General features: G+C 35.1%; 3 protein-coding genes across 4 annotated transcripts; 1 reads left to right on the top strand and 2 right to left on the bottom strand.

The window, feature by feature from the left end:
• Positions 1-664: 664 nt before the first annotated feature.
• On the bottom strand, positions 665-6,301 carry LOC102233721 (gamma-glutamyl hydrolase-like). Of its 2 annotated transcripts, XM_023344112.1 has the most exons (10): positions 5,993-6,300; positions 5,834-5,884; positions 5,617-5,731; positions 4,163-4,213; positions 3,985-4,069; positions 3,390-3,528; positions 2,874-2,980; positions 1,701-1,794; positions 1,467-1,604; positions 665-1,389 (listed from the first exon to the last, which is right to left on the bottom strand). In XM_023344112.1, the coding sequence occupies exons 2-10, from the start codon at positions 5,880-5,882 to the stop codon at positions 1,271-1,273; spliced, it is 897 nt and encodes a 298-aa protein (XP_023199880.1). In that variant the 5' UTR covers positions 5,883-5,884; positions 5,993-6,300; the 3' UTR covers positions 665-1,270. The 2 variants fall into 2 exon arrangements, with proteins under 2 accessions (XP_023199880.1, XP_005795110.2); XM_005795053.3 differs by having other exon boundaries at positions 5,834-6,301.
• Positions 6,302-8,569: 2,268 nt separating this feature from the next.
• LOC102223000 (nicotinamide riboside kinase 1) lies at positions 8,570-12,169 on the bottom strand. Its single transcript, XM_005794926.3, has 8 exons — positions 11,926-12,169; positions 11,474-11,564; positions 11,335-11,383; positions 10,943-11,105; positions 10,530-10,601; positions 10,303-10,409; positions 9,970-10,053; positions 8,570-9,169 (listed from the first exon to the last, which is right to left on the bottom strand). Exons 1-8 carry the CDS (start codon positions 12,114-12,116, stop codon positions 9,159-9,161), a joined length of 768 nt encoding a protein of 255 aa, XP_005794983.3. The 5' UTR covers positions 12,117-12,169; the 3' UTR covers positions 8,570-9,158.
• A 759-nt stretch (positions 12,170-12,928) lies between these two features.
• On the top strand, positions 12,929-22,334 carry ostf1 (osteoclast stimulating factor 1). Its single transcript, XM_005794925.3, has 10 exons — positions 12,929-13,077; positions 16,674-16,720; positions 17,796-17,846; positions 18,086-18,149; positions 18,227-18,280; positions 18,402-18,509; positions 18,655-18,704; positions 19,601-19,679; positions 19,832-19,930; positions 21,359-22,334. The coding sequence occupies exons 1-10, from the start codon at positions 13,044-13,046 to the stop codon at positions 21,415-21,417; spliced, it is 645 nt and encodes a 214-aa protein (XP_005794982.1). The 5' UTR covers positions 12,929-13,043; the 3' UTR covers positions 21,418-22,334.
• Positions 22,335-22,748: the final 414 nt, after the last annotated feature.

Genomic DNA, 22,748 nt, shown 5'->3' with positions numbered 1-22,748 from the left:
TTAGTATATGACTATTGTCCTGTGTTTTATTAATATATTATTATTATTATTATTTTGCTAGCTACATGCTATGTATTTAATTATTCTCCTTTTCTGAGTTTGTTTATTCAGTGTTCTGTTTGTAATTTTACTGGATTTATGCAAATGGTCTTTGAGTGTTTAGAGAAGCGATACACTACTATAATAATAATAATAGTAATAATACTATTATTACTATTATTATTATTATGAACAAGTGTGTGTCTGTGACACACACTTGTTAACAATTTTGGTTTAATATGTTTTATTCTAAACAATTTTTGGTTTAATACGTTTATTCTTTCATCATTGAAGATACATATGTTGGATAGAGTATCCAGACATTTTACTCGCGTAAGAATTGCAATGGTTCATAATAATATTACTCAAGTAAAAGTAAAAAGTACAGTGCAGTGAAACTACTCCTAAAAGTGCATTTTTTCCAAAATGTTGCTCCAGGAAATGTAATTGTGTAAATCTAAGTGAATACCCATCTCTGAATTTAATTCAGTTTATTTGCATAGCGCCATTCCACAGCCAAAATTATCTGATGACACTTTACATCCCAAAATATGAATCATATCAAACCAATACAGTCCTATCATGAAGACAGATTTAAATTCAGTTACATATCATTTCAATCTACATTTTAGTAATATTAAATGCACTTATAACTTTTTATTTTATTTTACATACGTTATACAACACAAATCTGTTCACTGTTACATGTTTTCTTTCATGATTTAACAACTTGGATAAAGAGTTTTCCTTCAATCGATTGAGTCAACCATCAAGCACATTTTTTTGTCTCTATTTGTTATTAAAATATTTAAGTGTTATAAAAAGAAACCTGTGATGGAGTCAAATTATTGTTTTTTTCAGCACTCCAAATTCAGAAAGAAAAAAATAACTTTTACTATCAATAATGACATTTTAAAGTTTGTATAACAATCAATCATTTTACTTTATTTGAATATACAATTCGTACAAAGTTATCAAGAAGGTGAAAAACCCTAAAATAAAAGAAAATATGCAGCAATATATAACCTCAACTTTCCTGGAGTGGACAAAAAGTGCTCTCTTTTTGAAATACCCGTCTTCATAAGTCCACAACATTTATTTTAATCTTATCATGGCTTTAAACAATCTTTTTCTAAATAAAACTATTTAATGTTGCACTCAAATTCAAGCCACATCTTCACATTTCTAAAGGAAATACAGGCGTCTAGCAGGCCTTGGCATCCTCCAAAACTTAGAAGAAATAGACCTTCTCGTAGGCAGTAAAGTTTGAAGTGTAGACAGGAGTGAACTTGTAGATCAATGAGGCGTCTTCCTCCTCAGGAGAGTCAAAATGATGGAAACTCTTCCGTCCTAAACAAAGCACAGATGATTATCCTCACATTACAGTTGAAGCTGTAACGAGAGGATAATTCTCACCTAATTCTTACCTTCATTGATAAAAAACTCAGCTATCTGCGACGACAACCGAACAGCATGACTGGAGTGAGGAAAGCTCAACTTTCTGTTCCACTGAAAGCGGTTCACCTCGGGATGCCACTGCACTCCGTAGAACGGATACCTTTTGCCTGGCAGGGCAGAGGAAACGAAAGGACGTTCTGTCACCGCCCGGCTCAAGAGAAACAGCCTGGCTTTTCACTTCCACACTCAAATAATCGAATAACCTTCAATGGTGGAGACGAAGTGAGCTCCATTTTCAGCAACGTTCGTTGACAGCAGGGAGAAGAAACCGCTCAACTTCTCGTTTTTCTGGAAAGCCTGGAAGAACAGTTTCATTTTCCATTTACGTTTTCAACATTTCACCACATTATAGCTGGAAACGCCAGTGTATTTTTGTAACAGACCAACACAAAGTAGTTTGTATTTGTGATGTTGGAGGAAAACAGAAAATCTGAGAAGTGTGGCAAGCATTTTTTTTTTTTTTTTGCTCCAGTCGCGGCAGCAGGTTTTTCAGGCTTTCAGGCTATACTTTGCAAAATAGCTCAAGCTCAATTAGATGGATGGAGACTATTTGTGAACAGCGAGTCTGGCCACATATTCTTAATTGGATGTAGGTTTGGACTTTGACTAGGCCATTGTAACTTTTAAGAACATGTGCTGATCTGAACTCTTCCTTTGTAACTGTGGTTGCGTGTTTAGGGTAAATGTCTCAACTTAAAGTGCAACTAAACCCAAAATCAACTTTTTTCTTTCATTTTTGGTGACAAACTGCATAAATAAGTTAATTAGGGTTTTATCTTAATGTTTCTGTGCTAATTTAGATGTTTTTGTGTAAATTTGTTTAGTTCTGCCTAAACAGTCTCACTCCTGAGGTTGAACCCTGGCTCAGGCAGTCGGATTTTCCTATTGGTCATAACGGTACAACCTGTTGGCTGACTACGTCACATTACTGTTTGTTCTGGTATAAAACCATCTCATTCAGAGACATTTATCTCCTACATTGTGGTTGGTTGATCACATTAAAACATACGTATGGAACAAAATATGGAAAAGTTCAAGCAGTGTGAAAACTTGGAAATTTCACTTTATTCTAATGATTATTATGCTTTTCTTGCTCCTAAAGTTGCTGTCAAAAACAGCGAACAGCGTTCATTACTGTACAGTTCAGATAGATGGCTTGATTTAATGTGACTCAGGCATTAAAAGTACAACAATACGCCTGATTTTAACTGTGGATGTGGCTGAGGTGCCCAACTCTGATCGTCCAGTTTGCAAAAAAAACTACGTCTACGTATCTATCAAGTTGTATCACACACTTCCAATAAAAAATATGTATTTGCATGAAAAATATGGCGTATTTTCCTTTTAGGGGTAAAAACAACAAAAGAGGAAGATACCTCTACTGTCACGCCATAATTGTGAAAATTGCCAGTCAGAGGTTCTTCTGTCAAAGCCTTTATTAGCTCTTTAGAAAAACCTTGGAACATCCTGCTGGAGTGGGCTTCTGTAGAAATAAAAGCATTAATTTAGAAACATGAAAATGCATCTCTGTAAAGTTTAAAACTAAAATTGAAGATGTTTAGATATATACTGATGTCCAAATTTAGATGAAAAGTTGACAGACTGCAGACTTTCAGTATCTTTCTTCAGGATTAATTTGAACAAATCATGTCTTCTAACAATTATCAAAAATTATTTCAAAAAACACTTTGTGTTGGGGAGGTCATTTTAATCACTATAGCGTAAAAATATCAGCCGTTCCTGTTTAACTTCCCTCTGCTGACCCCAAGTGTTGGGATTCGCATCATGTATGTTGCAAAAAACATGAAGTTTAACAACAGTTTATATTTCCTTAACCTAACAAGCAATCCAAGCGATTAAAAGATGTCAGTGATGCCACAGAAAGGTTTCACCTGTGGTTAGGTTGAGGGGCAAAGCCTCATTTCTAGCTGGAGTTGCTGAGAGCAGATTCTCTTCGGCCACCAGCACAGTGAGCAGCTGCATGCCCAGACAGGTTCCCCAGATGGGGAAGAAATCCCCTGCATCATTGGCCTGGAACAAGCACACTCATTTTACTTCCCTACGCTCCTTAAACAAAAGAAACGTGAGAACAATGCATAACCTTTAAAGGCTGTTTATAAAATCTTTCTCACTTTGTGGCCAAAGAGCATATAGATGGATTACTGACTGGGTCTAACACACAGAGTCAGCAAAGCAGATACAAATTAGGAGACACAAATAACTTCAAAAATGAATGACGACAAAGAAATGCAGAGCAGCAATTAAAGCACAAGTACGTGAAGTGTACATGTCTTAAAAGCATGCAAAGCTTTCTATTTAGATGCCCTGATTGAATGCAAAGAAACAGATTGGTAATGAAAAGGATGCAAAATGAGGGTGAAGACACACAAAAATTACAATTAACAAAATGAAGAACAAATCACAGTCAGTGCTGAGAAAATTTTAGAAATATTAACCAGAAAGTTAAAGAAGATGCGCTGTACCCACCGTCAGAGCGAGTTTATAAAAAATCTTGGCCACCCTGGCAAAGTCTGAGGTCGTCAAATCTACGGCTCCACCGATGAAAAACAGGCTGAACACCACGAAGAAATTAAAAATGGTAAATATTTTAATTAAAGATTCAACTGTTCTCCTGTAGAATAATAAATATGTTGGGTTTTCTCACCCATTTATCTTCTTGAAGATGCTTTCATACTCCGCAGTAGAAAGAGTCAATCTGTCAAACAAAACAGCTCAGTCAGTGGTCATTTAATGTTTATGCATTTTACAAACAGAAGTATTCAGATATTATCACAATCTTAAAAAAATCATCAAACATTTAATACATGTTTTTATTGTATAGTTGAGAAATTTTCAACTGGATTGAGATTAGGGATTGGGAAAAGCATTCCAGAAGCTAAATATGAACCACCCAAAATAAGTTAATCATGTGTCCAGGATTATTTTATATTATAAATAATTTATTAACTGACATTTAGGAAGAGTTATGAAGCCATTTCTAAGACTGTGGGACGCCAGGGAGTGAGAGTTGTTCTACACAAGTGGGGTAAACATGGAAAAGTTGTGAACTTTCCCAGGGTTGTCCACTAAAAATAGTCCAGGATCTAATCCAACAGGTCACAAAAGAACCAAGAACAACATCTAATGAGCTTCAGCGCCGTTGCTTCTTCGCTGAGGTTCTGGTCTAAAGTCAGAGCCACAGCTGAACAAAAATGACACAAAGTCTGTCTGCCTTTCAAACAAAATCTTAATGATCCAAAAGATTTTCAGTAAGATATTTTATGCACTGGAGACAAACATGGTGTGCGTGCAAGCCTGCTTCAATAAGCAATAATCAATTTATCACAAGATAACACGAAACAAGCATGATTATTTGTTTTTCTCATGTGTCTCTTTCTACAAATGACTGGATGACCAAAGGTTTCATCCACTTTATTTGTTGTTTTGTTTATTTACTTTGCATATTTAAAATGTCTTCTGGTTTTACCATTAAATGATAGCTAGAAATTAAGATTGATTGATCTTACATTACTTCAAAATGGTTTCAAAAACAACAATGTTATAATTTATCACAATGACTGTAATACATGGGTAATACATCATCCAGGAAAACCTCTTATAATGACAAGGCTACTTTCAAGTCCAGATAGTCCATCTCTGAATGACTGTATTCAGTTTTTGAAGTGGCCTAGTCAAAGTCTGGGATTAAATGCTACTAGGATGCTGAAGCCTGACTTTAAAAGAGCGTTCACGCTCGAAAACCCCCAAATGTGGCTAAATCGAACAATTTGCTAAGATGGGAGGACTAAACTTTCTCCACATGGAGGTAAATGACTGCAGTTATCACAAACTGGATAGCAGTTGTTGCTGCAAAACTGGTTAAAATCAGGTACTACATTAGTTTTTGACTAATCCATCCATGTATTGTGGAATTATCTTTTACTACAGGATCACAGGAGGGACAGTCTCTTTCTTCAGAAGCCATTAGCGAAATTAAAAGCCATCACAAAATAAAAAAGTTTTTAAAAAATAGAAAGTTTTTTTCCTCACAATATTAAACCTCTTCTTATCATCTTGCTGCCATTTTCACAGGTAAAACCAGCGGCGCCTCCAACCCACCTGATCGGCATCACCCTGCTTCCCCCTGACTCGATGTAGTTGACGTAAGACTCGGGTATGTATGTCGCTCCAAAAGGTTTCATGACATCATCTGAGACCATCTGAGTCAAAACACCTGATCAGCAAAACAAATCACAAAAACAATCAAACGTGGCTGTGACAAACTAATTTCACTGGGTTTCTTTTACGCGCAGAACTCCTAAATAAAGTTTCTTACCAATCACCGGTCTGTCGTTCAGCGTCTCCTGGCTGAGATTAGCAGGCATGGCTTCATGGCAACAGATGAGGCAAATGGAAAACAGGAAGAAGCAGATTAAAAATCTTCTGCTAGGCATCTTCCCTCTGAACAATTCAGCAAAAAATGATTCTTACAAACCTGCCAGAGGGTTCAGTTTGTGATAATAGTAACTACATACTTATATATATGTAGAAGTAGAGGCGGATACAGTCAGAAAGGGGAAGTGAGGAATGCCCTGCTTTGCATGTGATGTCTGTTTTACTGCACATGCCGGTCGGACAAGTTTACTGCTGACGTAAGCACAAAAATATCCTGCAGATGACATGGAGGTTTTGGGAAAAGTTTCATCCGTTGGTGTGGTAAACAGTCCAGGTTCATGCATCTCACATGGGGTTTTGCAAAAAGAACTTGCTGCAGGTCTCAGTGAAAATCAGAAAATGTGGTGTCAGACAAGATCGTGCGTGTGAAAATGAAAGCAGTAGTTTAAGGCTGTTTCCGTTTCAGTAATTAAGAGTCAGTAAGAGTCTGTGAAACTCCAAACTTATTCCAATGAAGCTGCACAAGCATTTTGGAAAATCTGTGGCTTTTATGTGCATTTGAAAAACTTTCCTGCTTATAAAACCTACAAGGAAACATTACATATTAGGCAACCTGTTCTGAAGTTCTTGTATTACATAACATTAGGGCACAACTTCTTAAAGTTAGGAAACTTCATTGGCCAATATGAGCACAATGAACTGGCAGTAAAGCAAGCTGGCTGAAATAACTTCAACTGCTGTGTTAACACTGATAAAAGACCATCCTGGATAAATTAAAAGTGACCTATTATGCTGCCTTGAACAGGTTAATATAGGTCTATACAAAACATGTTCATTACATTTTTTTGAGTAAAATTCTTCTTAGATAATGAGATGTTACTCTGGCTACTTTGAGAACTAGCTGTTTTAGAGTCTCCTGTCATTCAAACCCAAATAAGCTGCTGCTGGCCACTAAACATTTACACTCGCATGTGAAAATGGCTGCAAACAGATGTGAAATTATACAACTGTACAACTTTGAAAAGCAGAAGTAGAGCCACCTGCACAACCAACAAAGATGCAGCAAGTAGTTTCTGGATGGTAAGTCAACAACAAAACACTTATCTTATCCTTCAGCTATTGTGCAGCACATATAGCGGTAAAATCAGCTGACCAAACGTTCTGGAGCTTAACTTGCGTTGCTAAGTAACAGACTGGGCTTTGCTTGGGTTGCTAGGTAACAGGCTGGCTTACTGGGGTTGCTAGGTGAGGGGCAGTGCCTGCTTTTTTTGTGATGTTACATTCGGGAGGTTTTTCAATCGGCACATTAGTTATTTATAAAAAATATTTCCCTGCCAATTTACAGCTAATGTTTAACAAATTGTGTTTCTCAAAGAAAGTTTCTGGCAAAGTACCACAAACCAGGTCTCTGCACACTGTAAAACATTTGAAAGAGGTTTATCTTGAAAATGAAAGCCCACCTGCTGCCTCGAAAATAAGTCAACAAGAAAATTGTATTGGTTCTAACTGAAGAATTAAAGTTCATGTAGTTGATTTAACAACAAGAGACAAGTTGTCTAAACATTGGTTTTTAAGTTCATTAATTTTGAATTGTAAGTTTTAACTTAATGCTGCAATTTAAACCAAATAATTATTTCACAATACTCCTGAAAAAACTGCCCTCACCTAGTTAAAGAGCATACGTTTCTCTAGGCTTTTTAAAAATGGTCTTAAAGAACCAGATATTATGGTTTATGTAAACTTCAGTATTCAATCAAACAAAAAGTTTGATTGAATACAGTAAATATGTAATCATATTTACATATTTACAGTAAATATGATCACATATTTACTGTCAATATGTAACCAAACATCCTCTAAAAATTCTCTTTCTTTTTATTCCGGCATTTAGAGAAGAGAAATAGTTTTTATACTCATAACTGACTCCAAACAGGAAATGTTTGATTTTAATCCAGACAGCTTAGTGGTCCGACTGTCTGTTTTTCTAAAGTCTCACTGATGAATGATGCATTCTGCAAGTAAGATATTGACTGCTTATAAAGACTAGTAGAACACTGTTTCATAAAAACAATGTCACTTTTTCTGTGCTAATCATTTAAATGTTTTACATATTTCCCTTTTGCTCCACACTCTACATACTGATATTTTTAAAAAGTGACAAAAACATGAAATTTGGAAGTTTTGTAATAAAGTCGATGACATGAGAACATTTATGGTAGACATTCCTTTATTTTTCAAAAACAAGTATTGACAACGGAACAGAAACATGAATTAAAACTGATCTAAAATAATCAGACAAATGTCCTGCTGGAGAATATGAACCACCAAATTATTAAAAGCTTTAATTAGCTGCTTTTTATAACAAAAAGAGTGCTTGTTATAATTTGGTCAACATTTTTGTTTTATTTGGGCTCTAAGAAAAGCAATCCACTAACAATCTGAGAGGGACTGGTACATTCACTGCATAAAGTTTACTGGTTTATCAGGGTCATAGTGACAGCATTTTGGTCTCCATGGCAACTGCAACTTTTTTCTGACCTCAGATCAGATTTAGTAAAGACCTATAAAGAGGTCAGAGGAAACAGTTTGAATTTATTTTGCTTTCAAAAACTTCCAAAGGAATGTAATCTCAGTCTTAGGATAAAGCTGGGTGAATCTTTGATGATTTATAGGCTCATAAATTCAACACTGGTGAATTTTATTGATACAATAGTCAAACATTAAACAAATGTCATGGATGATAACGAGATAAAAGGATTACAAACTGATATTATAGAGCTGCGATACAATTTCTTGATATATGTTGAGCTTTTTGGGGATCATGTCAGTAAAAAAACAAGGTTCCAGTGTGAAACAAAGTTAATGTTTTTGTAAAATCCACTAACTGATGGTGAAAATGTCAGCTCCCGGCAACAGAAGAATAACAATAAACAATATTTGATCAGTTTCTTCTCATAAACACCTTTTTAAAAGTTGTTGGGTTTTTTTATGAAATTATCATCCACCTTACTGAAAGCAGTAACATCTTAAGTGAACATCACTTTTTGTTTTACAATAATGAAATTCTAAGGTGGGAAAACCTTAAGCCTGTGGGATCAAGCATCTGCATAAAGTGTTGAAACAAGCCCACTTAAATGAGATCAAAGTCAACAGTAACCAAAAGACGCAAAAGTCTTTCAAACAGCACAATAAAACGGTTGGTCCTTTCAGTCACACAACAGTCCACTAGAAGATACTGTCTGACATCCAGATGGATGTCGATCACATCAGCTTTGTCCTGCAAACAAAACACAAAGTAAAAACATTTGATTTCCTTTAAATCATTTTGTAAATTTTTACTTAAAAATTGCATACAGAAATTTACCTTTACTTCTTTCAGTAATGAGTGAAAAAATGTCTATTACCATTACAGCAATCAAATCCTTCCTTCCTGCAACGTCTCACCAAGTTTCTGCATGTTTTCACTGGTATTTTGTCAGCTTACTTATTAATATATATTTTTCTTCCTTCCTATAAACCCTCCTAAACTCATACTTTTTCTTCACAAATACCTGAAGTTTATTAAATAACAGAAAACCAAGAAATTACATTTATGTGACTATTCACGGTTATGAAGCTCAAAACGGAGATTATTTCTACAACATAAATGGAGCCCACTTGTTGTAAATTCAGTTGATTTGGACTTCATTTGGAAGCAATAAAATTGGTGTAATGCAAACCATCTAATCCTGAATGCCAACAAAACAAAAGAAAATATTAATTCAAACTTTAATCTACCAGGAGTACAAATGGCTCCACATCTGGACTGAATCAGTAAGAGGAACATAATGAATCAAATAAATAGAAACGAAATGAATTTTGCTGAGTTGCATGTGAAAGCTTCACGTTACTTAATACAGGATGTGATTTAGCCAAACTTCGCCCACATTTCAAGCTTCTTTTCCTGGTTGGGCTAACGTTTACCACTTCTTAATCGCTTTAGTTGGATATTTCAACATAAACAGCCAATTACCAATAAGAGACTCTGTTCCAATTCAGCATACTGATTTTTATTTCCAGATTAAGAAGCAGCCTTACCCTGGAGTCTGGCTATTTCCTGACGAATGTCTTCATAAACAGCAGCTAAAACCTCATCCTTTGGCTTCAGACCATCCAGAAAAACTGCAAAAACAGGATAAGCACGCAATACCTGCAATCTTTAACATTTTTACAAAAAGTGCAACAGTTTGAGCTTTAAATATTGACAAGGTTAAGTGCAATAAAAATCAGTACTATTATCATTAGAAAAGGGCAAGTTGCCGTTATCATAGAAGTACCTGTAAAAATCAATATGTTGCTCATACCTAGTTATTATTAAATTGTACAAGTCCATAATCTAAAGGCCATTCAACATTTTAGATGTCCTCTCACCAATTTCTGAAGTGATTATCTCCATCTCCTTGCGATTTTGAATGTACATCGGCCACACGTATCCATCAAAGTAGTTTGGAGGGTCTGGAGGCGCATACACCCTCATACTGCCAGGACAAAACCACAGAAACGGCTCTCAAATTAAGATTTCACTGAAAATCAGAGTGAAAGTAGTAAAATGTTTTCAAAATTACACTAATAATACCAAAAAGGAGAGAGATGAGTACCTCCGTCTCTTCTTACAGATGTCATAAGGTATTTCCAAAAAATATCTCATGTCAAACATCTCATTTAAAGGCCTGGAAGGACAGAATGTGAAAAGTATGATTAAAGGACGGCTAGGAGAATTTTATACTAATATAATATAATAATATATAATAATATAATATTAAACTGTGAGATGCAACAGAAATAATGGTGACTAGAAACAGCAGCTCAATTATTCTACAAAACATTTTCTATGTAAATAAAGGAGACAGAATTTCACAGTTTTCATGAATGAGATTAGAAATTAAAAAATAAAATGGACCATCCATCAATTCATCCATCCATCCATCCATCTGCCTACAAACCATCCATCCATCCATCAATTCATCCATCCATCTGCCTACAAACCATCCATCCATCCTGCATTTTATACCTGTGGTTGAAAATGAGGAAACCTTCCACTATCAGAACGTAAAGTTCGTCATCAGTGGATGCATTTTTGGCTATCAGGCCTCGCTGCCTCAGGAACTCATGAGGGTCTTTTCTCCAGCAGTAAACCTCCTTCATCATCTTCTCCATGTGAAGAGCATCAAGCGCTTAAAGAGAACGCAGTTAGCATCATCTCCATTTCTCAGCTGAGACACATTTAAGTCAAATTAATTTTAATACACGATAAGTGACCTGAAACTAAAATACCAAAAACGACGTTACCAGAAAAACCTTTTCAGGATGGGCATCGCATAAAACGAGTTGGTTTATAGTTATAGAACCTAAATTTCAGTCAAAATCATTAAGTTAAATAACAGATGAAGTGTTTGAACTCACTGTCATATTGCTTGAAGCCGTTACTGTCCACTGGTACAACACAGTCATCCTGACAAGAATAAATAACTGTAAATTCTTATCTGTGGTGCCAGAAATGGTTAAAACACCAATATTATACAAGGAAGCCTTCATGGTTTACTTTAAAATACGTATCCTGAGCAATGATGCAGCTGTTGTGTATTTTCTGGTGGAGAAATTGGGAGAGGGTAGATTTTCCTCCATTGGTCACACTGCGATTAAAGCAAATGGAAATTATAAATGAAGGTAAATAAATCTAACAGAAAATACCTACTTAAGAGGTTTTCTCCCAGAATCGTAAAGAGTAAACAAGTCTTATCAGCCTTCACTGCCACATGGTTATCACAAAGTCTACTGATCCTTCAGTTTCAAGTATTTTTGCACAATTTTTCTTTCCTGTTTTCTCCTACTTTGTATTTAGTGGTCACATCGGAAGCACTTTACAATGTGAAACCTTGTAATTCCGTTATCAGTGGTTCCGTTTCTTTGGTGATGTTGTGTTTGCTGAGCAGCAATGCGTGAAGGTTAAAACATTTACACATTAGTTTGCTTACAGCATTCAGATTTACTTACCCGCCAACTCCAACAATTAAAGTCTTCATTTGCGAATGCTCACGGCAAAACTGCTGACGCGAGTCTCTAGTTATAAGAAAATAACAAAAAAACAACAACAACAACTCACGTTTAACTAAGAGACAGCCGCATTGTTTACCTACACAAGTACAACCCTCCTCTCTGTCACTCGTTTCCGCCCGAGGACGCATGTGATTCGTTGAAGACGGTGTTACGTCACGCCCTGCTCATTGAGAAAGATAAAATATGCGCGTTAGATTCGCTGCTGATTTATGAAAAGATATTTCAATTAAAATTTAAAATATGTTACTAATATGCCTACAATAAAACTTTATTAATATTAGTAACTGTTATTTCTACTGACTATACATTTTACATAAATTAACATAAATGATTACAAATAATGTATATTTTAATTTTTATATAAATTAGAAAATTAAAATGTATATTATTTGCTATTGTTTATGTTAATAAATAATTACAAATTGCTTAATAAACAACAAAACAAAACAATAAACAATTACAAATAATATACGTACATTTTAATTTTTATATTCATTATAAAAAATGATTAAATTTTAGAATTAATTTACATGAATTATAAAATTAAAATGTATGTTATTCGTAATTGTTAATTTATGTAAAATACATAGTCAATAAAAATAACAGTTACTAATATTAATAAAAATATTTATTATTTTATTATCTCAATCTGATTATTTTTTCTTTTATCATATTTTTTTCTTTTGTCATACAGCTATTATTTCTAAGATTACTAACACTAAAAATAAAATCAACATCCTTGAAAATATTAATGAAATTGTCCATATTAATTGACCTAATACACTAAATACTAAATCATTAACTTTACAATATCTATCTATCTATCTATCTATCTATCTATCTATCTATCTATCTATCTATCTATCTATCTATCTATCTATCTATCTATCTATCTATCTATCTATCTATCTATCATGAGCTGTGCGCATGCGCACGTCAAGTTTTCCGCTTAAGTTAACTTCCTCATTAGCAGCGTTAGCTTCAAAGTGATCCACAGTCCGGCGTCGTCTCTGTCTGAACCATCTTTCTTTTCGGTTCGACTTCGAGCCTCACAGATGTCTAAGCCTCCTCCCAAGCCGGCCAAGCCAGGTAAGACTGTGTCTGTCGTGACTTTTGGCTTAATTTTCCCCCAAAACTTTTCTTTCGGTGTTGTTTGGTACGTGGACAGTGCACCTTGTCTTGTTGAGTGGCTGACGCAAATGGGCGGAGGGTACGCTTGTTAAGTTTGTCTGAAAGCTCGGGGTAGAAGACCTAAATGCAGTAATTAATTGCTTTATTTCGGGGATTCCAATAATATAACTCCATAGGAAGGAAGGGGTAGGGAGGCTTTATTTGGGTGTTTGCTGGGTGACCGGGGCACCAAGCTCTGAGGCCGCCGTCACTTCCCCATTTCCATCATTCATGCAGTAACTGCAGCTTGCTGCCCCAGAGGTAGCTTCAGTCAAATAGGTGACTGTGTGGTCACACCTGTGTGTTCTGATTGTCTTCCTTCCAGTGCAAAGGCCGCGTTTTAAATCAGTGGATTTCCTTAGAGGTCATTTTTAAACCTGTAAATATTGTCTGCAGCAGCTACTGAACAGCGATGACATTCGTCTTTCATGCAACATTTGAATTAAAAAAATGCACGAAACTTCATGTTTTCAATGTTCTTTCATGCTAAATTATTCATTTTTTCCTCTACATTCAAAATAGTAAATCGGGCTTATTTAAAATGTCATCAGACCTAAACTTAATTCATGCATAAACTCAGATACTGCTTCTTTTTTGTGGTAATGTAAAATGCTGTTAATTGATAAAAAATCAATTTATGCTTGATTGTTCTATAAACTTTCTTTATTATGGGATCACTTTTATTATCAAAATTGCTGAATTTACGCAAAGCTTATTTATATACATGGTACTGGGAGATGAGTGCAGTGCTGCGCCTTACCACTGATGGCGCTGTGGTGCACACTGAGTAATGTGCATGTCCACTTTTCTCTCTTTAAATCGCCAGTGTACCTGTTGATTACACGTATCCCATGCATTTTCTTCTAAGATAAAAAAATAAATACTTTTCAAAAGGAATATCATGAGGAAAATGTGGGTTAATTTTAGTTGCACTACTTAACAGTAACCTAGCTTTCTTTGAGAAAAAAAACCACTGTATCAATGTATTTATAAATAATTAAAAAAAATTTTTATAAGACTTGGAACGATTAATTGGACTGATCTTGACAAACTACTTATTGAAAGAATCATCAAATAATCGATTAATGTTAACTGGAGCATACTCAAAATTAACAGCATAAATTAAGCCAAATTTAGAAAATTAGAAAATGTAGGCAATAAAATTATTTTCTCATTTGAAAAGGGGATTTAATTATTTATTTGCATCTTTTAATGTATTTATATTATTGTATAAAATAGGCTTACATGAAAAATCTGCACAGTCTTTAAAATTTTTAAATCTGATTCAAACCGAATAATCAATAGAATAATAGATTACTGAAATAATCATTAGTTGTAGCCCTATGTTATGCCATTAAGTAATTCATACCTACAGGATTTGGTTCAAACTGGAATCAGAACCAAAAGTAAGTGGACATCGGGTTCAACAGTAAAACAAGATCAGAGATGAAAATACAGTTGAAGTAAATGACATACAAGATTTAAGAAGTTTTATGACCATTTATGTCCTTTAATTCCTAAAAATACTTTTAAAAAAATAAGCCTAGAAGCCATAGTTTCAGTACATTATCATTACAGGTGCAACATGGGGAATGAGCTGCCCTGAAACCGTCAGAAACACATTTTATGTTTCAGCTTTTTGGCTACAAATTAAAAGTGGAAGAAACTCAAGACACACACTATTAGCTTAGATATCTACTTATGGCAATAAAGCAGGGGTAAAAAATCACCAAAAAACTGTATATAGCCAATATATTTTTATTCTATTTGTAAATGCTTGTATTTATGTTACAAATCATCCCTGCTATTATAATTGTTGTATTTTGAATTTGATATCTGGATATGATCTCAAGACTCCCACACTTGTTTTTTGACACCAAGTTTGGTTACCAGTGTTTTACAAAAACAGAAATTTTGATTTTTACAATAAGTAATCAATGAATTCACTGTATATAATCATTTCTATAAAGATTAGGCTCAGAATGAACAGAGGCGCATCTCATCAGCAATAGGAACAAATTTGATGGCTCCACAGAAGATTATCTGGATTATGTCGTCATGTCTGGTTCATCATATAACAGATTAAATCAGGTGCTGTTTTTCTGTCTGTATGTATGTATGTGGTTTTGTTCCCTTTTTTTAGTTTTCTGCTTTTTACTACATAATCTGACTATTAACTGTAATCCTGACTCATGACAAATGCCGCAGGGTTTGGAGTATTGTATTCAGATTTAACAAGACCAGGTGTACAGATGTTGCTTTGAACAGCTGGCCTTTGGTTTGCAAGAATGAGATTTATTTTGTAAGTTGCCACAGATTTCTAGCCAAACACAAATTCTTGTATTTAGGAATTAAGAAATTAAACAGAGCTGCTATTGTTTTGTTTTTTTGTGGACTGTACAAAAACTCTTATTTTTCTCTTTTTAGTCCTGTTGTAGGTTATTTTCCTCTTGAATCTGTTCTGTTGCAGAGGGTTTTAGATAAAGCCAGAGCCTGGTCTCCTGAGCTGAGGTATTTGTGTGTTTAAAATAACATGACTGGGCCTGCAGAGCAGTAGACATGAACAGAACTGGTACAGACCCCCCCAGTTTAACCTCTAAACACTGTGCATCTAAACATTCCAGGTGCTGAAATAAAAGATTTAAAAACTCCTAATTCTAATAATCGTAAATATATTTAAGCTTGTCGCCATCTGACCTTTTGATTCATTGCCGTTTGTTACACAACGTGAGATTTCTTCATGTGTTCTATGCATGTGTCACCAGACACCACAGCTCTGCATTTTATTTTTACAGCTTTCCCAGTAAAGATAATAAATGCACTTATAAAGAATGCATCTGTTTGTGGTTTTAAATCATGCCGTTGACCTAATCGGGGTGTGACACGTTTGAAAAGGAAGTCGACTGAACAAAGCACAGGGTGATGATGCCTCACCAAAAGAACGATGCAAATCTTTTTGTTTGGTTGCAGAGTTTGACTCGTTCTGGTTAAGCTGAGCTAAATCGGCGCCTCGTTATTTGTGTGCAACCCGATGGCTATGCTACTTACTAAACTTTGCATTTCTGTTGTTAACATGCAGCTCATGGCGGTGCGACTTCAGGCTTAACTGTTTAAAAATGCTTCCATAAGCTTTTTGTGGGTTCCTGAGCGTCTTCTGCAGGCGGACCACAACCACCCAGGTTGCATTCTTATAGCAGAGCGAACTCCAGGCCAGAGCAGGCCCAGGGGGAAGGCGCTGTTGCACAATGACCCACTGTGTGTCTTCTTGTGCTGCATGTAGTAATAAGTGTGTGTTGTAATTTGGCTGCAGGAGAATCACACCGATTTGATTTGTTATTACATCCAGGAATTTCACCATGTTAAAGCCAGCTGGGCTGCAGGAGTGAATTTGCACTGATTGTGTTGCGACTCCTTTGTGTGTCCTTACTGTGTTTTTTTTCCAACATGGCTTCTGTTTTAACCCATCTAGCAGCTCCATGTTTCATTTAACAAACTGTTTTTATGTCCTTTTGCAGGCCAAGTGAAGGTGTTCAGAGCGTTGTTCACCTTCGATCCCAGAACGGTAAGAGCTGTCATTTAATTTCGGCAATATCTTTTGATTATTAGTGACAATTTCTCAGTATAACTTATTAAAAAGGAACTTGATTTATAATATTAGTTTTTTTAATGTGTTTAGAGATCTACATCGATTCCTGTTGCAGAATACAGTAAATCATGGTTAATTACTGATGCAAAAAATTTAGTTTTACAGAAAATTCTGGGACTTTTCTAAGTTTTGCTTAGAAGTCAAGATGCAGTTCACCATCTGACCACTAGATGGAGGCAGAATGACTTATGGAATCATTAGCAACCAGAACTTTAGCTGGTTTAGCGATCATTATTAAGCTTTTTTAGCTTTTACAAAGTGAGTTTTGAATGGTACAATAACAATTCCACCATTGAAAAAAAAACCCCACAATTGATTAAGTTTATATTTTATAACATGCTGCTGTCTTTTGAATTAAACAAACTGCAATTTTCTTTTTGCTATGAGCTTCTTTGGTAACAAAGAAGAACATTAAATGTATATGAGGGGAAAAAGTTCCCTTTCTGGGTAAAATAAGGTCAGTTATCAATAATTTTTAGGGAAAGTGGACAACTTAAAAAAAACGACAATTAACTTGCTGTTAACATAAAAATTAGGGGAAACAAAACTCTGTGTAAATGTTAGAACTCCTATATCTACCGTTTTGTTTTTTATAATAAAATGATTATTCCCAATTTTAATAGTTTTTAAAATCTTTAATGCCACCATGGAGGAGGTAAAAAGCCAGATGTGGTTCTGGAGCCACAGGTTACAGATGTTTATCTTTTACTCTTTGATTTCCAAAATTTTCCCAACATTTCCAAGGACCTATTTCAGTCTGCCAACCATTTCTTGGTGCATGTTAGTTTTTATATAGTCTCTCAATTAATTTAACAATCAGATCTCTAGCTATAGGAATTATTTTGTTTCTGCAGGATAGACTAAACCAAATGTTAAGTTGAAATAGTTTTAAGCACAGGATGGTAGATAAATTGAATGAAAATAAGGCAAAGTTGAAGTTGATCAGTGTGTCTAAGTGTCCCAGAGTAACAATGAGTTGTTGTTTTTTCAGCCAGATGAGTTGTACTTTGAAGAAGGAGACATTTTGTACATCTCAGACACGGTTGGTAAAAGTTGGGATTTCTCTGCTGCCTTTCTCACAATCTTTGACTCTGCAGTTATTCTTCCTCTTTAATGTGAATCCTGCTACCTCTGCATGTTCTTTTTTCTCTCCTTGCTACATGTTATACATCCCTTCTCAGATAACATGCTCCATCTTGATTTCACTTCCCATTTTCATTTTCTCTGTGCTCTTAAATTTGCTCTTTTTATTCTGCTAGTAAAAATGAATGTTTATTTCAGAGCGACTCTAATTGGTGGAAGGGGACATGTAGAGGGAGGACAGGACTAATTCCTAGTAACTATGGTGAGTAAAGGAAAGATAATCCAGAAATAACCTAATAATTTCACACAACAGTGGTCTTATATGATCTTGTTTTTCAGTTGCTGAGCAGGCAGAGTCTATTGATAATCCGATGCATGAAGCAGCTAAACGAGGTACGACTGTCTCAGTATTTAAATCGTTTGATCTTTTAATATTTTCAAGCAGCCCTGACCTTTTAAACTGCTAATGGTTACCAAACTTTGTGTGTTTTCGCTCATTTGTGTATAATCTCAGGCAATATGAGCTGGCTGAGGGAATGTCTGGACAACAAGGTTGGGATTAACGGGCTGGATAAGGCGGGAAACACTGCCCTCTACTGGGGATGCCATGGAGGACATAAAGGTACACTGTGAACATTATGCCATTGTTAGTGTATTGTTTTGCATGGGAAGTATTGTAACAAAAATGATGTTTGTTTTGGCCCTTCCTTGTTCCCTGTATGCATAATATCCTAAACATGTTCAATATGTTCTCCATTTCCCGTCAGATGTGGTGGAGTTGTTGCTAAGCCAGCCCAGTGTGGAGCTCAACCAGCAGGTGAGGTGATTTTAAAAGCTCATTAGCAGCTTCACTCAAAGTTTGTTTGAATATTTGAAAACAGGAAACATTTTCAGAGTGTAAAACCATAACCGACTGTATTGGGTGTTAAATCAATAACTTCTACTAGAAATGCACCAATAAATATGAGATGTTTGATCATCTAACATGATGTTGCATGCATAAATTTTTAAAAATATAAACTTTTTAATGCGCTTAAATGGGATGTAATGCCTTGATTTTCATTTTCTTTTATGTTGACTCTAAGACTGACTTTAAAGAAAACTAGAAAATATATCTTGGAAATCAAACCAGTTAATCTCTTAACCATTTATATCTAAATAACCAAATGAAACGTTGTAAAACAAACTGAGAATATTTAATACATACTGAGAATCAAATTCCTACCAATGACAAAAATCATAATGGAAAAAAACCTAGATGAAAATATTAAAGTAAAGATGAGTTTGGAAAATAGAGATTTAATTAAAAAGTTAATGCAAATAAAGTTGGCAAAGGTCATCTTGTCTTTTAAAAAATGTAACTTAATTTCTACCCAAGGATAAATTTCTCACCATGTTGGAAAGAAAGTTTCCCCAAAATAAACTGTTCTATGATAAAGTCAACAAAAACTAGACTAAACCTAAGATGAATAAACATGACTAAAATGTGACTAAAACTAAATAAAAAAATTCTGTCAATGTTAACACTGAGATTTTAATTCCATCTTCTATGAAGTTACATTCCTGGTTTGAATCAACATGATTAAAACAACTTTTTAAAATTAATTTACCACTAACTTTCACGTTTAAACATGTCCTTAGTTTGTCACCGGTTGGGTGAATGGGTGTTAAATAGCGTCATAGTTGTTTAATGACCTTGTTTTTATATTTTAGAATAAACTGGGAGACACACCGCTGCACGCTGCTGCCTGGAAGGGTTATTCTGACATCGTGGAAATGCTGCTTGCTAAAAGTTAGTTTCTCCTTTCATTTTAAATAGACACTGATATTTGAGAAATTATTAAGATTTGTCAAACTCATCAAATTTTGATTTCTTTACAGTTTTCTTTTTTTTCTTTCTTTCTACAGCTCTGTAATTTACTTCAATGTCGATGTTTGTTTCAGATGCGAGGATAGACATCAAAAACAACGAATGTAAACTGGCTGTCGAAATGGCCACCAATGCCCAGTGTGCTTCACTCATCAAAAGGAAGCAGGGAAGCAGTAAGTTCTTCTTTCGGTGCAGAACGTCATGGACAGGGAACAAGGCTGCTGTAGAACCGCAGGAGAAACTGCTGCAGCTAACGCCACAGAAAACAGGTTTCCTAAAGCATGAAGCTGATCTGAGATGTTGCAGTAATTCAGAACAAGAAGCCGCTCTTTAAATCACTGTGGTCTCGTTTACTGATAACGTTGCCACTACGTATTGCTGTAAAATAGCTGTTAATATGATTTATTTTAAAATTTTAATGATGTAGAAAATGATGGTAAACTCAGTTATATTTAGGGTTGTGATGGTAGATTGGTTAAACAAAATGATAAAGATTGAGAAAGCATGTTAAAACTCAAATTAGTATAGCACAAACAGGGAATATAATATAAATTAAACGCAAAAACTAAATTGTTTCAGGGAAAAAGATGAAGTTGTTTGCAGTATTGAAAAAAACTGGTCAAGCAGCTCCAAATACAGCTAAAGGAAAGTTAGAAAATAACATTTGCATTTCCTACAGTGGCTGGCAGGTGTGAATGGCCAAAGGTGCTGGAAACACATGAATGAAAACTCCAAAACGCACAAAAAACAAATGCAAAAGAAAAATTCTACAACCACAGGAAATGGATGCAAATGGGAAATGCCGCAAATAGCAAAAAACGGCAAATATAAAATGTAGAATGGAAGTACTCCAGACCACTAGGGGGAGTCTGGAGTAGGTAATACATATGTTAATATGCTGCTATTTTATAATATTGTAAATGACTTTGTGTTTAAAAATGATGCACTTTTTATTTCTTCCTCAAACTATCTGCTGGACATCCTGTCTGTACTGAGGGTCTGATCCCATGTGATTTGGTAACCGACTCCCCCTAGTGGTCAGGAGGCCTTCCGTTTTGTGGACTGAATTTTCAGTTTTTTGTTCTTGCAACATTTTTTTTTTTTTTGTTTGCAGTACATTTCTGTTGCATTTGTGTTGGAGTTTGAGCCAGTGTGTTTGCAGTGCATCTTGCCCCAGTAATTTTCAGACTTTCACCTCTTTCATTTAAAAGACACATATTCTCTCATAAATCAAAGGCCAGAAGAAGTTGAGTATTTCCCCATGAGTTCCACCTTTTAATCCATCTTCCGCCCTGAGATTAACAAATCAGCAGAACTTCAGGCTCATCGCCTCCATTCAACTTTGCATTGATGCAGAAATCGGACCAATTATTCACTGCATATGCTGCACATTGCCAGATTAATTCTTTTTTATTGCCGTTACTATTTATTCATTTGCAGTCTACATTTTGGAGGGTTTTGTTTATTTGTAAGGTTTGATAAATATCAGAACTTCATCACTGTTTACAAAAAATATATATGATACAGGTTTGACTTTTTGGACTGAATTAATAGAATAAGTGAACTATTCTACATTTATAGGTTTGTTTCTTTTGTTACAGCCATCACTCGGACACATAGCAACGCAGAGGAGTATTTGGATGACGAGGACTCGGACTGAGCTGGCTCCGGCTCGGTCAGACCGTCGTCGCTGTTTTATGTTGTTGGTTCTCTGGAGGTCGTGGAACTTTTAAGAGTTTTGTTTTTGTTGTTTTTCTTGCTAGTTTAAAATGGGATTTTTTAACTGAAACTCCATTTTTAGCTGAAATATTTTGTTCAAACACTTCAGTTTTACGCCCTCTGCATATTGTGTGAGTTTCAAAGCACTGCGTTAATCCCATCAACTGTCTGCTTTGCCAAGTTCATTTCCTCATGTAAGAAGTGTATTTTGGAGCATTAAAGGCAGACTCTGTGGGCTGAGGTGCTTACTGTATGTAGTGGGAGAGATGTGACCAAAGCTCTGCAGAGACACGCCTTAAAACATGCAAATTATGTATTTATAATGGAGATTAAAGTGCCAGTGCAGATTCAGAGATTTATATGACTTCTGTTTTGTTTCCAAGCTTTCCTGTCATTCCTGAACTCCTCAGTAGACCAAAGTGAATGAAACTGTTGCATCTTCCTGCTTCAAGGCAACTTAAACTTATGCTGAAGTGAAGAAGCCTGCCTTTAACTTTTAGGATTAATTGGGTGAGTCTAAACCGTTCTTGCATGGTAAAAATCAAATAGCCTGTTACTAGTATTTTTTGTTTGTTATTTCCACTGGCAGCAGAGTCCTACTCTCAGTTCACTATAACTGAATAACAGTTAAAGTATCTGAAAAAAGACTTGAGCTACTCTCTACTCTGTCCTAGAGTTTGATGTTTGATTTCCAGCCTGGGAGAAAAATTCCAATTTATTGCTGCTTTTCTATTTGTATTTAATAAAATGCCTAAAATCTATGCAACAGGATATTTGTTTCTTTGGTTGAGTGTAATATTGCTTATGTTTCACAATTTTGTCTTAAACCTGCAATAAAAATGTTAACATCCAGTCTCACTTAATTGTCTTAAGCTTTTTGCAACAAATTCAATACAGTGTTTAATTAGCTGAAAACACTTTTTTTCCCTTATTTTTGTAATAAAATTAAATCTACAATTTACATGTAGGTAAAGGGGGGGGGAGAAAAAACATGAGTTCAGTTTCAAGACATTATTCATTAAAAAGTCAGCATTTTGACATTCCCACAAGGCAGAAAATACAGCAAGTCAATGGAAGATTCATTCTACATAACCGGAACACCGGTGGGGAGAAAAGCAAGTTGAAGCAGAGAAATTTTCTGAAATGAATGTCCTTTCTCCAGTTTTACATTTAACCACAAAGTTATTGTATTAGAAATTAAATCTTCCTCTTCACAGAACAAAGTACCCAACATTAACAAAAGTAAAAATAATATTTTTCTTAATTTGCTGG

This window comes from Xiphophorus maculatus, chromosome 12 (assembly GCF_002775205.1).
Source record: "Xiphophorus maculatus strain JP 163 A chromosome 12, X_maculatus-5.0-male, whole genome shotgun sequence".
NCBI classification, from domain to species: Eukaryota; Metazoa; Chordata; class Actinopteri; order Cyprinodontiformes; family Poeciliidae; genus Xiphophorus; species Xiphophorus maculatus.
This window is presented reverse-complemented; position numbering and strand designations above follow the sequence as displayed.